At 48.3% G+C, this 14884-nt stretch overlaps 1 protein-coding gene across 1 annotated transcript in view; it reads left to right on the top strand.

Moving 5' to 3' along the window:
• The first annotated feature begins 11 nt into the window (after positions 1 to 11).
• The window catches only part of KCNK13 (potassium channel, two pore domain subfamily K, member 13), a 69154-nt gene continuing 54281 nt past the window's right edge, over positions 12 to 14884 (top strand). Inside the window, exon 1 of the mRNA XM_004681631.1 lies at positions 12 to 368. Coding sequence (XP_004681688.1) covers positions 29 to 368 — 340 coding nt within the window. The 5' untranslated portion in view covers positions 12 to 28. The remainder of the gene's footprint in view (positions 369 to 14884) is intronic.

Below are 14884 nucleotides of genomic sequence, written 5' to 3'. Positions count from 1 at the left end.
CGCGCGGGGCTGCCCGGGGGGCCCGGCCATGGCCGGCCGGGGGTGCGGCTGCAGCGGCTGCCCGGGCTACCTGAACGAGGACAACGCGCGCTTCTTGCTGCTCGCCGCGCTCATCGTGCTCTACCTGCTGGGCGGCGCCGCCGTCTTCTCGGCGCTGGAGCTGGCGCAGGAGCGCCAGGCCAAGCAGCGCTGGGAGGAGCGCCTGGCCAACTTCAGCCGCAGCCACAACCTGAGCCGCGACGAGCTGCGCGACTTCCTCCGCCACTATGAGAAGGCCACCGAAGCCGGCATCCGCGTGGACAGCGCCCGCCCGCGCTGGGACTTCACTGGCGCCTTCTACTTCGTGGGCACGGTCGTGTCCACTATAGGTACGTGGGCCCGGGAAGGGGCAGGGCGGTCGCGCTCGCTGGCGTTCCGCGGCGGCAGGACCTTGCTCTCCCGCAGTGGGAGGGCCGCCTCGGTGGGGCGCCCAGCGGCTCCGACGCGGGCTGGTGACGGAGCCACAGGTGCTGGTGCCACAGGTGCTGGTGCCGGAGCCACAGGTGCTGGTGCCTCGCGGCTCTTCTACCTGGGGCCCAGGGGCCGGCTGCACCAGCATCACCTGGGAGCTTGTTGGAAAGCAGAGTCTCGGCCTCCCCAGACCAGAGTCAGAAACTGCCCGCTAAAAAGGCCTCTGGGGATTTGCAGGAGCCTGAAGTCCGAGAAGCTCTGCTCTAGATTTTCAGCCCCGTTAGGGAGACAGCTTGTGTTCATGGGACTCTGGGAGAGAGCTTAAAATTAGCCACAGGAACTTAGACACATATATTCAATTAGTACCATGCCCGAGGTATGGGTCAGAGGGAGAGGCCCTCTGTCCTTGACTTCAAATGTAGAGAGAAAATCAGACTAAATATCAGATAGGAAGTAAGGACAGATAAGTGCTATGGAAGATGGAAATTGTTGAAGGAAGGATTGAGAGAGCACAGTGAGCGCTGTGCTGAACCAGTTAGGGCTGGACATGATTTGGGTGTGGGAACTGGAAGAGAGAAGTTCATTCAGGGGTCCCCTGAGCTAGTTGGAGTTTGGAAGGTGGCGAAGAAGGGCTCCTGCCTCGAAGGAGGGTGGGGATCCCTCTGCCACTCTGAGGAGCTAGAGCGTATCTAGAGGCAATTGGGAGGCAGAGATAGCTGTAGAGTGAGTGTGGCACGTTTACTGTTCATTATAACTTTCCCTCCCTGCAGAAGGAAAAAGGTTGGAGGCTCTACTAAGCCTCCTCCTGTGCCATACTAAGTTTGTTCACCCTTATTCAAATGAAGTGATGAGGGGATTGCAGAAGAGGCTGTGAGAACTCTAGGGAACACAGAGAGTGGAGGCGACAGGGTGGGTGGGCTTTGAAGGACTGCAGAGCAAGGGGGAGCTCCCAGTGGCCAGAGCTAGGAGCAGCGACAGGCGAGTGGCACAGGTGTGTACAGGTGTTCAACAGCTATACCCCGTGCTCACAGGAAGAGCTTGTCAGTGATGAAGGCGAACTTCCTCGAGGTGCCCGTACACAGGTGTCTGAGGTAGACATTCTGCCTGAAGGAGCGCTAAGTGTGTCAGAGATCAGCCTCAGGTCTGATTAATCAAGAAAGACTCCCCAAGGTTAGCCTAGAAGTGTGGGGCTTCCTTGGCACCTAGGAGGCCAGGTGGAGAGGATTAGCATGACTGGCCCACGCGATGGGTCAAGTGCTTTGTGCTAAACTGCCAGATTGGAAGCCCCCACCCAACCCCGTCTCAATGGCCTGCCCATCCGCCAGCCATTACACACTCTGCTACTGGGCTCAGATCTGGCAGGAGAAATGGCCAGAATGGGGCATCACAGCACCGCGGTTCTCCCCCACCCACATTTCCCACTGGGCTCTTACAGCAGAAAGCCCTGTCTGTCACCAGGTGATTTCTAGTATGTCAGGAGACAGCTCTGGAATGTCTCTGTAGAGAGGATTTAGGGTAAAATGCTAAGAAGAGCTGCTGTGGAATTCACCTTGAATCTGCTATGTTTGCATAAACAAGTACCAGGTTTTTACGTCAGTGGAATATCTGGGATGGTTTTGGTGGGAGGCTGGAGGGCTAAATCCTCCCTCCCCCATCGCAAGCCCATGGGACTCCCAGAGGTGGGAAAGAGCTGCGTGTGTGTAGAGTGGAAGATGGATGCCACAGGAAACGAGCGTGTCCCCAGTGGGTGGGCGTGTGGGAACGTGGCTTCTGGGGCACACATGCAGTCCCATGGAGTAGGAGGAAACCGGGGCTGAGGTCTGAAGCTGGAGCTGTGGGTCACAGGTCCTCTGTTTCACAGCTGACATGTCTCGGTGGTGCCCGCAGCCACTGGGCAGGCGCACCATGAATTCGGGCAGCCGGATTAAGAGAGCCCTTAGCCGACTCTTCTGGCTTTAATACTCTCAGGGAACCGAGTACACGGACATGCAGGCAGGCAACCGAGCCCCCCGCACCCCTGTGCTCCCTCTCGGGGCTCTCTCGGGTGTTGTCCCCCTTCTCACGCTTACCCCGCCGCATCTAGGCTCAGGTGTGCACACTAAACATGGCCACGCAACCCCCTCCAGGTGCCTGCCATCAGGCACACGGGCCCCGAGCCCACATGCCTTCTGCATTAGCACGGTCAAGGCCACAGGTGATAGCCACTGCGGCGAGCGCTGCGAGACGCCTGGGTGACGCTGCACGGCCCTGGTGTCTGCAGACGTTTGGTGGCTGTTCAGAAACATCAGTCCTGTCTCGCTCACTCCCTCCCCCTGAGCGGACCCTCTTGCTGGGCTCTTTGGAGGGAAAACAAGTCCGTGTCTTTGGGTGTTCTTTCGTAAGTGCAAAGTGCTGTGCTGATAGGAGCTGGTTTTTGCTTTCTCATCACTAGTGTTTCCTTTTTCTGTCTCTCACTGCTGTTGTAACAGCACCAGCTACTCTTTCTTGGGCACATGCTGTGAACACAGATTACTTTGTGAGCACATGTTGCAACAATGGCTGCATTATACTCACACTTCATTTCAATGCACACAGCTCCATGAAGGGAGTATGATTATCCCCATTTCCCGAGGAGGAATGAAAGCTTTGTGTTCTTTGTAAACTAAAGTATAAAGAAGGGGGAAGCTCTGCATCGGTGATGCCCTGTCCCAAGTTAACTAATGCTAGCCTTTTGGTGTCTTTCTCGCCAGCCTTTTTTCTCTGTGCATATACATATACACAGTTGTATTTTCTTAATTGGGCTGATAGACTCTAAACCGTTTGTCTTGAATTTTAATCATAACTTTACAGGATCATGTATTTTTTTGAAAAATTAGTTTCACTAATTTTGAGGTAACAGAAAAAAGGATACCCCAAAATTTCATAGAGGGTAAATAAAACTTCAGAACTAGGGGAGAGAGCAGACATAAGGAAAGCCGGTGGATCCTTAGAAGATGCTAGAGAAATGCTCCATCTTACTTTATTTTCCTCAAAAGCAGCCCCTCAGCCAAGAGTTTGAGTAAAAGCAATTGACTGGCAGGTGCCAGGGATATAGACAGGAAAAGGAGGAAGTGACATGGGGAATTTAGTCAGCATAGGGTGCATTATTCCCACAATGAGCAACTGCTACATAATCCCAAGTGGAAGCTTGGAAACAACACAAAGCTTGTGACCCAGAATTAGAGCAGGCCAGGGAGCAGGGGTATTTATACACCCACACCTATCAATAATTGGTTAAAAGCTGCTTGGGTGCAGGGGAAACAGGACACACAATCCCCAAGTACTTCTGGTCGTTATTTGTTTATTTTTTTTCAAACAGTACAAGAGTAACTCTGCAAAATCAGAGCCACTGGCCATGGGCAATCAGCCCAGTGTACCCAGAAATGGTAAAGGGGACCCCAGGCATGTGGACCCCAGGCGTGTGGGCAGAGCACCAGCAAGCGCTGTTCGGGTTTCATATTTGGTTGTGAGCCTTGTGGAGTAGTGACCCACACTAGGTTTCTTCTCACCACAGACAGGGAAGGATAAAGCTTTCCCCAGTACTTATTCCTCAAATATTTCCCTCTTGGGATTTTATATCGGAGATGCTGCAGAAGACAAAAACAGTATTTTCCTGGAAAATGCAAATTACATGCAAAAATAATTGAGACCTTTGATTTCAAAGCCAGGGCATGGGGGAAAACAATTGGATGATTCCTCTAAAGGTTAAACACAGAGCACTGGCCCTCCCTGGTGGCGCAGCGGGTTAAAATGCTGCACTGAGAAGCTGAAGCCACTTACGCATGAGTTTGATTCCCACCTGCCCCGGAGGTGACCACATGGCGCGGCAGACCTCTCCTGCCCCGCCCGCTGCTCCCCTCAGCAGTGTGCTTCGTCGATCTGCCTGTTCTGCTCCCCACTCTGTCTCTGGTGAAGCCTCTCGCCACCCCTGAGCCTCTGGCCTGTACCTCAGTTCTATATGTACAAATAAATACATCTTTAAAAATAATAGTAATAATAATAAACACAGAGCACTATATGACCCAGCAATTCCACTTTTAGCAATTCCTCTTTTTCAAAAGAGTGGAAAGCTATTTCTGCATCATGGTTCACAGCAGCATAGTCTCGCCAGCCAAAAGGTGAAGTCACCCTAAATGAGTATCAGGTGAAAGCCAAACAAAACATAGTATATACATACAATGGGGTACTATTTAGCCCACAAAAAGGAACAAAACTTTGATGTATGCTACAAACACCTTAGAAACACTAAGCTTAGCAAAATAAGACAGATATGGAAGAATATATAATAATTCCACATACATGAGGTACTTGGAATCAGCAAATTCCATAGGGACAGAAAGAAAAGCTTACCAGGATTAGAGAGGAGAAACATTGTCTAAATGGGTATAAAGCTGATTTAAATGTTGTGGGTATAGATAATGATCATAGTTATACAATATTGTGTAGCATCTACTGTTGAACTGCACATTTATGAATGATTGAAGTGATAATTATGTTACAACTTTCCCCCATTTTCTGAAAGTAGAATGCTCCCATTTGGCATGATTTATAGATTATTTTGGGGCCTTTGGAATGCTTTTACCATTAATTTATGTGGAAAAAATTTTGAGCATTTCTGGATCCAAAAAGTAATCTACCAAATCATACCAAATAAGAACATTCTACTTTCAGGTTGCAGGGGAAACTCACATGTGAATTTTTCCGCAGTCTAAAAAGTCAGGGAGGAATATTAAAACACACCTCTAAAAGAACTTAAGTGATCACACAAGAACAAATATAAAATACTGGGAGAAGTAGATATAGAATATACAGTAGGACATAGGCTTGTTATTAGGAGCTTCTATCTTTGCCTGTGTATTTGTAATTCAGCCTCAGCTGAAAAAGGATTAAGGTAACTTGCGTATGGTGTGATGAGGGTGAGCTTAGCTCATGCTGGGGTTCACACTACCCCAGAGTGACAAGAGTTTATGGTCATTGACACGCAGCCCACTGCAGATCCAGACTCCCAGGGCTGTTGGCTCTTGTCTGGCTCAGAGTTCAGGCTCCCTTTATCTGTGGCTCCTCTTCAGCAGGACCTGCTTCCACAACTGCCCAGGAAGGGAAAGAAAGGGCTGAAGGGGGTGTAGCCTTACAATTAAATGGCCAACAGCTGGAGGTGACCACATCACCTCCAATCTTCATAGCCAAATCGTGTCACATGGGCCTACTCAAGCTCAAGGCATTAGCAAGTCACATTTCCCATGTCTAAAGTGGGTAAGACTCAAGATTGGTGCACAGCACAGATATTCCCAGGCACACAGGCACTCTCACTGGGGAGATGAGAAAACAGAAGAAGGAACAGCACAGTTAAGCCTCAAATTTTTCATCAGAGATAGGTGTCAAGGCACCTATGGAATTGCCAAAGGCAAGCTTCCAATTTGGCTGTGAGTTTTCTAGTTGTTAAAATAAACAGGCAAAAGGTTCCCCTTTCCAGGCCAACTCCTTGGAAAACACCCAGACTTGAATAAAAAGTTTCCCTACAAATTGTCATGAAAGGCACAAGATAATGTGGCTAGTAATTTTATTCCTAGTGCCTGGGCCACAGGTGTGAAAGCGAGCCCTGGAGTCCTCCCTGGATAGTATCACCCCCTTCAAGACCTGGTGCCATTCAGCGCATGCCTGTCTGCCAGAGTCCAAAGCCATGCAGGTGAAACACGTAGCTGCTCCCTGGGTCCCAAATGGGAAGGACTCATGGAATTTCATCCTGAGGGCTCCCAAGCTTTGGTGTCTATGAGAACTCACCTGAGTGGAGGGTGGACCCCCTTTGGCAAGTTTCTGATTCAGCAGGTTTGCTTTTTTTTTTAAGACTTATTTATTTATTCATACAGAATTGGGATACAGGCCAGAGATGTGGAGGGTGAGAGGATTCACCAGAGACAGAGCGGGGAGCAGAACAGGCAGATCCATGAAGCACACTGCTGAGGGGAGCAGCGGGCGGGTCAGGAGAGGTCTGCCACGCCATCTGGTTACCTCCGGACTTCCGGGGCAGGTGGGAATCGAACTCATGCGGAAGTGGCTTTAGCTTCTCAGTGCTGTGCTTTAACCCGCTGCACCACCAGGGAGGGCCACAGCAGGTTTGCTTTTATAAAAATGTCTAGATGCTTGGGATGCAAGCAGCACAGGGGCCCCCCTTCAGGCCTGGATGTTGGAAGTTAGCACAGGGTTGACACCCCATCCCGCCCCAGCCCGAAAGATCCTTGCTGCTCTGAGCAGCCCCTGAGTCAGCATTGCTTTCATAGAAATGCAGGGTCTGAGCCAGCCCAGGCCAGTCTGCCCAGTCTGCACCTTAACTGTAAAAAAACACCCAGCTGAATCTGTTCTGCACAGGCACATTGAAGTCTGAGAACTCAGAGTCTGAAGTGTCCTGTTTTGTGAAATTGCTAACTGGCCCCTCCACCCCACATGCTATAAACAGGCCAGTACCCTGGCTGGCCCAGCAGGGACATGAGCTGTGTTCATTTGTTACCTCCGGGGCCTCTTGCCAGCTGGGGGTTAAGCAGGCCAGGAGCAAGTTCATCAAGAGCAACTCTCCAGATGTGGGTAGCGCTGGGCTCCTGCTTAGAAAGTGACCCCGGCTGTGTAGTGTTCCATGGGAGGGGGAGGGTCAGAGTTTCAGCAACAGTTTTATTCATTCTAATTAAACGGATACTCTGACTGCCCATTCTGAGAACCCTGGATTTGTTCCAATTATCTGTTCTCGCTTGAAATTTTTCAGTATCTTAGAATTAGTGGTCTAACACGAGACACAGCTGTTATCCCCTGTCCAGGGCTCTCAGGCATACACATGTTAATCTCACCCTGTTTCATTAGAAATTTTTGTTTCTATTATGAAACGTTGAATTTCTTCTTTCTTCCTAAATGCCACCCTGTTCACTTCTCCACTCTATCCTTTTCTATGGGGAAGAAATGGGTTTGGTATGAATGTAACCCATATAGTTCTTAAGCTCCTTGGGGCTCAATGTAAGTGGGTGTAGCGTTTCATTCAACAAGCATGGTCTATTAGCCCATCAAGTCAAGAATTTGGTTTTTGCTTGCATGTCTCTAGAGAATCTTAAAAGAGTCTCCAGTGTATAACACAAAATAAAGCCCCCTCCTGTCCCAGTCTCGCATATCTCAAAGGAGGTCTGGAGACTTTTCTCCCTAAACCCCTCCCCAGTCCCCTCCAACCACCAACCCTCTTAATCCTTCTTGGTCTCCTGTCCCTTCAGCCGTCTCTCTCTGCTCTTTATCATCACTGTTGGTCTAACCTCAGGCTCACTTGGGTGTTCACCCTTTAGCTTGTAGCACCAGGGGTAGCCCAAATAAGCTCCTTCCCCTTGGGAAGAGGGAGAGAAGAGGGGGATGGTTGTGACCACCTGCGTGCTTCACTTCTAAAAACAGCCTCACTGTTTGGACACAGAAGCCCAGGGTCCACAGAGAGGATGGGGGACCCCACGCTCAGAGGAGGCATCCCCAACATTGCCCAGCTCGCCCTTCGCCTTCCATCATCCAGTTTATAGAGGTTGCCAGACGCTCGGTAACTTTCTGAAATCCTGCACCTTCAGCGCACCTGCTATGTCCTCCCTTGGCCAGAGAACCATCTTTAGATGCTTAATTAAGTGTTGGGCATGGAGAGGCCTCAGTCTCTGACCAAGCCCAGACACTCTTCTATGGCTCACTTCCCCACGGGAAGCCTGTGGGGGAGGCCAGGCCTCAGAAACCCATGCCCAGGAGTGGACCTTGGGTGTGGAACGCTGGGGGGCACTGCCTCTCATTCTCATTGCCTGATTTTTCTATTTTTTCACAAACTTACTTCATCTTTGTAGCCAAGAAAAGTACTCTCATCCATTCTTTGTTTAGCTCTAACATCTCAAGTGTTATTCAGCAAAACTGCTTTTTTAATGGTTTTGTGTGGCTATGCACTCATGTTTTGATTCATTTCTAAAATAATCATATAATGATTTGAGAATGCACATTTTCCAGAATTCTCTTTTTCATATGAGTGTTTCTTTGTATCCTGGTATCTGTGTTTATTTCTACAACATAAGAAAAAGCTGCATTTTGTCTTATGATATAGAAATTTGGAGCAGGACAAAACACCACCTCCAAACACCCCCCAAACCAGGCAATAACATTTCAGCTGGGCTTCAGGGACCATACACTGGTATATTGACTTCATCACTGCATAACTTTTATTGTTCTTATTGAGTTCACCGTGGCTGTGTGAACCATTTAATGCCGCCTAACACTTCCTAAACATAAGTCTGATTGGATTCCTGCACTATACTGGCAGATGTTTGTGGACTTTGAGACCATCTCTCAACATGTAACTTTTACTAAGTTTAAAAGTAAGTCACGCATACATTTATGTTTTCCAACACGTTTTAGGTTCTCTTTGTGGGGGAATGTCCCACCTTGAATACTTGGTCTCATTGCAGGCTGCGTTTCCCTCGTTTTTATGCTCTTTCCGGTGGATTCGCTGTTCTGGTTGGCATTTTATGAAATGACAGGCTGAAACCTTATCTAAATTCTTGGGACTAAAAAGCCTGTTCCTACTGTTGTTTTTCATGTTTATAAACAAAGTTGAGGTGCCGTTCTCTAGGTGACATGGAGTCTGCATCCTTGGGTTCAGTCCCTGCCCCCCAGGGGTGCTGGCCTGCCAGGGCCCCTGTGTTTGAAGCTTCCTGTCTGCAAACACTTTTGTCCCTTAGCACAGCCCTGTCCCCACATCCCATCATGTCTGTGCACAGCCACTTCCCCATGTCATCCCGAGTGCCTCTCTCCTGGCGTCTTGCTCTTCGGTTCCTGTCTGTCCTTTCTTTTCAGCCTCTGAATCTTAAGCTTTGGTGGATAACTTACTGGACACCCTTGAATTTTCTCGAGCCCAACTTCTGCTTTTAAACAGAAATTTACCTTCAAGAAAATTAACCCTCTTTCGGGGTCTGAAAAGAATGCCCCAGTTCCCACGGAGGGAGGGAATTAAAGAAAGCATCGCCTGCCTGCTGTGTCCGTGCTGTGCTCTTTCTGCCCAGTTCCCAAGTCTGTTCACACTCCAGTCCTGAGGTGCATTTGCACTTTCTCTTGCAGGATGACAGTACTTTTGTTTCAGTAATGGAAACAGTAGAGGAAATGGCAGTTGTATGTGTGCAGATGGCCTGGGGCTGAGGTGTAAGGACTGCCTAGGCAGAGTCTTTCACTTAGCAGAGTTCCCAGGGCTGGCTGAAAGGTCCCAAGAGGCTCCCCCTTCCCCCCCCCCACATCTGTCTGCTTTGCCAGGCATAGGTGGTGAGTCTCTTCCACGAAGACACCACCGCATAGAGAGACAGAGAAAAGGGAAAGGTGTGTGCTACTTGGTCCGCTCCCTGGAAAGGAACTTTTTGGAAAACTTGAACTTCCATGGGCCAGCACCCAGTCAGAATCTGTCCCTTGGCTCCCCCATCTACCTGGAGACTTATTACCTGGGGACGAAATGTTGGGACAGAAGAGGGCAATGCAGTGAGGGGGCGACGCCACACAGGCTGCTAATGGTGTCCCTTCCACCCCCCGTATCTTAGGGCTCTTCTGAGATAAGTTTGTGTCATGATAAAGCATTCGCCGTCTGCCCATCTGTGCTGATCCAAGTATTTCCCACCCTGGGAATTTTCTCCTCAGGCATTTCCCTAATGCTGGCTTAGGTGACGCTTCCTTTTTGGTTGACCGAGGTCCCCTCCTTGTACCCCATGAGAAGCAATTGAAACTCATTTTTTCCCAAAGTCTACCAGGTGCTTTTGCTTTGTTTTCCTGTTTGCTTAATTCCATGCTTTTGGGTTTGATTCTCTGTGCATTTTCCAGCTCACTAATTCTCCTTTTCTTGGTCTGCTGACCTTAGCCCGCGTTTCAGCGGGTGTTTGTAAGGATCTGCTGGCCTCAGCACTGAGCGCTCCTGCTTGTTCTCCTGTGTCTCTCATCTAATCTTCCTTCACTTAGGATTTTTACTGGTTTTAGGGTGGATTTTTGTCCTTCAATCTTGCCCATTTGTGGGGTTCCCCTTTCTTCATTTCCCTGATTATTTCCTCTAAGTCACCCCCATCACAGCAGAATCTGCAGACCTTTGTTGGGGTTCATCATTTAAACACAACACATGGCTGCATTTAACGTTTTCCTCACTAAGGCCTGTTTTATTAATTCCGACTGTTGACATTTTCTGCTCCAGATGTTAAATGTTTGGGATTTGGTGTGGAAGTATTCTAGATATACAATTTCTCAGCCAGCCTATTTTTAGACTTAAGTTTCTTTCTTTCAGCAGTTGGTAACTGAACACCTGTAAAGGGAATGTGACAAGGTGGGGTGTGAACACGGGAACATGCTTGTGTTTGGCTCTCAGCAGGGGCCCTGGTGTGGAGACAGGTGGTGACAGGACTCTGGGAGCTGATGAGCCAGCAACCCTCACTCCTTGAGACACCTTGTCTTCATGGAGGTGGGGCCAGGGGGCTATTCGGGAAGAGCTCAGGACTTGCTTTCCCTCAGGCTTCCTTGACTTAGGGAAAACAAGGATCAAAGAGAAATAGTAACTCACACCCAGGGGGATGTAGGAGAGTGTTGCAGTGAGGAAATTTCACATTACAAAGACCTGAAAAACAGTGTTGAAGCCTGTGAGCCCCAGTCCAGTCTGCACTGCCTATGGGTGGTGACCTCACAAATCCTTAGGGCCACCGGCCTCTTGGGCTGTCAGTCTCTGGGTGTTGTCCTGCTCTGCTGTTCGGCTCCCCCCTCTGTCTCTGGGGGACCCTCTCGCACACACACCCCACACCTCTGGTCTGGACCCCAGTCTTGTATGCATTAAAAAGAAAAGCACAAAAGTTTTTAATTTTGATGAAGTCCAGCTCACCTGTTTTCATGGTTTCCGTTCATGCTTAGAGTGTTGGAGGTAAGAAACCGATAAGACAAATCATGTAGACTTTTTTTTAAAAAAAGATTTATTTATTTATGCATACAAAAAGAAACTGGGTTACAGGTCAGAGGTGCAGGGAGTGAGAGGCTTTACCAGAGACAGAGTGGGGAGCAGAACAGGCCCACTGACCAAGTGCACTGCTGAGGGGAGCAGCGGGCGGGTCAGGAGAGGTCTGCTGTGCCCTGTGGGTCACCTCCTTGGCCGGGGATCGAACTCATGCCGCAGTGGCTGCAGATGGCTTCTTAGTGCTGCGCTTTAACCCGCTGCGCATCCAGGGAGGCCCTCTGTTTTCTTCTAAGTATTTGATAGTACTGTTCTTACATTTATCTAGGTGGTTGATCCATTTGAGCCAATATAACTGTCAATAAAAAATTGGAGAAAAGAATTTATAGACTTCTTGGAGATACATGTATATAGAAATGACAGAGATAAGAACTTGAGGGATCTCTTTGGCCCTCGATAGTGTAGAAAAGATTGTTATATAACTAAATACACTCACTTCAACAGGCCATCTTTTTTCTGTGGTTTTTCATAAATTCATTTCCTCTCCATAGCTGAGAAAAATTTTCTCCTCTATTCTTTGTTTAGCTCTAACTTATCTCAAACATTATTCAGGGAAACTGCTTTTTTAATGGTTTTGTGTGGCTGCCTATATAATTATGCTTTGATTTATTTCTGCAATGATCATAGAATGATTTGAGAATTTTCCAAAATTCTCTTTTCATTTGAGCGCTTCTTTGTATCTTGGTATCTGTATTTATTTCAGTTGCGTTTTCTCTCATGTTATAGAAATTTGGAGGATGGAACACCACCCCCAAATACCCCCCAAACCGGGTAATAACATTTCAGCTGTGCTTCAGGGACCACACACTCGATGTTAATTGACTTCATCACTTACTTGACTTTTATTATTATTATTGAGTGAACCGTGGCTGTATACTTAATCCTTTATGTCCTCACATCTATTTTTAAACATAGGTATGATTAAATTCCTGCACTATATTGGCTGATATTTGTGGACTTTGAGACCATCTGTCTATGTGTAACTTTTACTAAGTTTAAAAGTAAGTCACGCACTACATTTATGTTTTCCAACACGTTTCAGGTTTCTCTTTGTGGGGGAATGTCCCACCTTGAATACTTGGTCTCATTGCAGGCTGCGTTTCCCTCGTTTTTATGCTCTTTCCGGTGCTGTGCCTTCTGTCACGGTGGATTGGCTGTCTGGTTGGCATTTTATGAAATGACAGGCTGAAACCTTGTCTAAATTCTTGGACTAAAAAGCCGGTTCCTACCGTTGTTTTTCATGTTTATAAACAAAGTTGAGGTGCCATTCTCTGGGTGACATGGAGTCTGCGTCCTTGGGTTCAGCCCCTGTCCGCATGTTTGTAGCTTCCTGTCTGCAAACACTTTTGACTCTTAGCACAGCCCAGTCCCCATCATGTCTGTCCACAGCCACTTCCCCATGTCATCCTGAGCGCCTCTCTCCTAGCGTCTTGCTTCTCTGGGAAGTTTGCAACTTTTCTATCCTTATTGTCCATCAGTTCCATCCTTTCTTTTCAACCTCTGGACCTGCAGGCTTTGATTGATAATATTTGGATATATATTTTTTAAGATTTTATTTATGCACAAAGAAATCGGGTATAGGCCAGAGGTACAGGGACAGCGAGATAATTCACCAGAGACAGAGCGGGGAGTAGAACAGGCAGATCGACAAAGCACACTGCTGAGGGGAGCAGTGGGCAAGTCAGGAGAGGTCTGCCATGCCATGTGGGTCATCTTGGAGCCAGGGATTGGACTGGTACTGAAGTAGCCACAGCTCAGCTTCGCTTTACAGTGCAGCACCAACCTGCTACACCACCACGGAAGGCCCAATTTTTGGATATGTTTTAACTGTTACAGGGAAACCACAATGTGAAATGGATGGCTTTGTTAAACGGCAGGGAGAGGGGTACCTCTGAATCCCCAAACCTGCCGCCTCTAAATAGGCTGTGCCATCTGCCACACCAAGGGAAAACATATAAGACATTTAATAGAAAGGAACTTTAATACAATGAGTGTGCAATATAGAAACAAAAGAAAACAAAATATAGACAAAGAATATAGTTTCTAAATCAAACACCCAAAGTGACCCATCCCCTCGTGGGTAAAAGTCCACCCAAAAGGGGTTGGCCCAAACAAGGCCTGAAAGCCCATCACAGTCTAAAGCACCTCTGGCCGGGACCCATACAAAAAGGTCAGAAATGACCAGGCCAGTCTGGGCAGAAAAAAGCAAAATCAAAATCAAGATAAATGCTGCCAGAGTGAACCTCCCCACAGGTCTCTCACCCTCATCTGTTTCAACCAGTCCTGGGCCAAGAAACAAGAGCCTCTTCTTCACATGTCTCTGCTCCCTGTGCCCTTCACGTCTCCTCTGGCTCCATCCTGCTTCCATCCTTCTCAGTCTCCTTTCCAGATCCATCTCCTCCCTGTTCAGCTCCACCCTCCTCTGGGTGGGGCAGGAAAGCTGGAGCCCCCCTTTTCCTGGAGACCCCCCTGTAGCAGCCTGACTGTGGGTCCTCACCCACACGGATGCGTTATAAAGGGACTTTTAACGAGACTCAGCCACAGGCACACAGGCACTAGGCCCTCCCTGGTGCCAAAGGGTTTATTTACAAAAAGGGGAAATAAAGAAATGAATAGCTAAGGGAGACTGAGAGGGAGATAAATCAGTTGAATATGTCCTGCTGGTTCTGCTGAGCTAGAACCCCAACAGAACCCTAAAATCTAGCAGAAAAACCAAGCACCCCCAAGGCCCACCTGTCTGGTTAGACCAAGCCTGGCTGCCTAACTCTGCCCTCAGGTCCCAGCATCCTCCCTTCAGTGGTGATGACATTCTGGGGTTTGTAGTCCTTGGGGTCTTGGCTCTCTCTGGTCTGGGGGGAGAGGGGGCCCATAAAACCTATTTGTGGGGTTTGTTTAGGACAGCCTTCCCCCTCCTCCAAAATAAATGTGGGTCCAAGTTGACTTCTTTGCACTTAGACATCCAATGCTGGTATCATTTTTTTAAAGACTCTTCTTCCCCGTGTTGAATTATTCTGACCCTCTTGTCAAATGAGTTTATTTCTGAGCTCTCATTTCTGTTTCATTAATTTTATATCTGGCCTTATCCTAGCATCACAGTGTCTGATTACTGTAGTTTATAGGAAGCTTTGAAATCAGGAAGTGGGGTGCCGCCAACACCCTTCCACTTTTTCAAGACTGTTTGGCTATTCTGGGCCCCTTGAACTTTTTTCTGTGCATTTAAAGACGAAGTGGGGATTTTCTGCAAGGAAGTTTTGCTTTGACTCTGTATGCCAGTGAGAGAGATGAGCATAAGGACAGAAAAGTTGGACAGAAGTGTCCACAGGCCAGAAACCTGGCTCACACGGGCAGAGGGTGGGGGTGGACCGGATTAATACAGTCACTGACCAGCTCCAGGAACTAAATATC

This window comes from Condylura cristata, unplaced genomic scaffold (assembly GCF_000260355.1).
Source record: "Condylura cristata isolate star-nosed mole 26May11 unplaced genomic scaffold, ConCri1.0 scaffold00013, whole genome shotgun sequence".
Taxonomy (NCBI): domain Eukaryota; kingdom Metazoa; phylum Chordata; class Mammalia; order Eulipotyphla; family Talpidae; genus Condylura; species Condylura cristata.
Note: the sequence above shows the minus strand (reverse complement) of the source record. Positions and strands in the feature narration are given on the sequence as shown.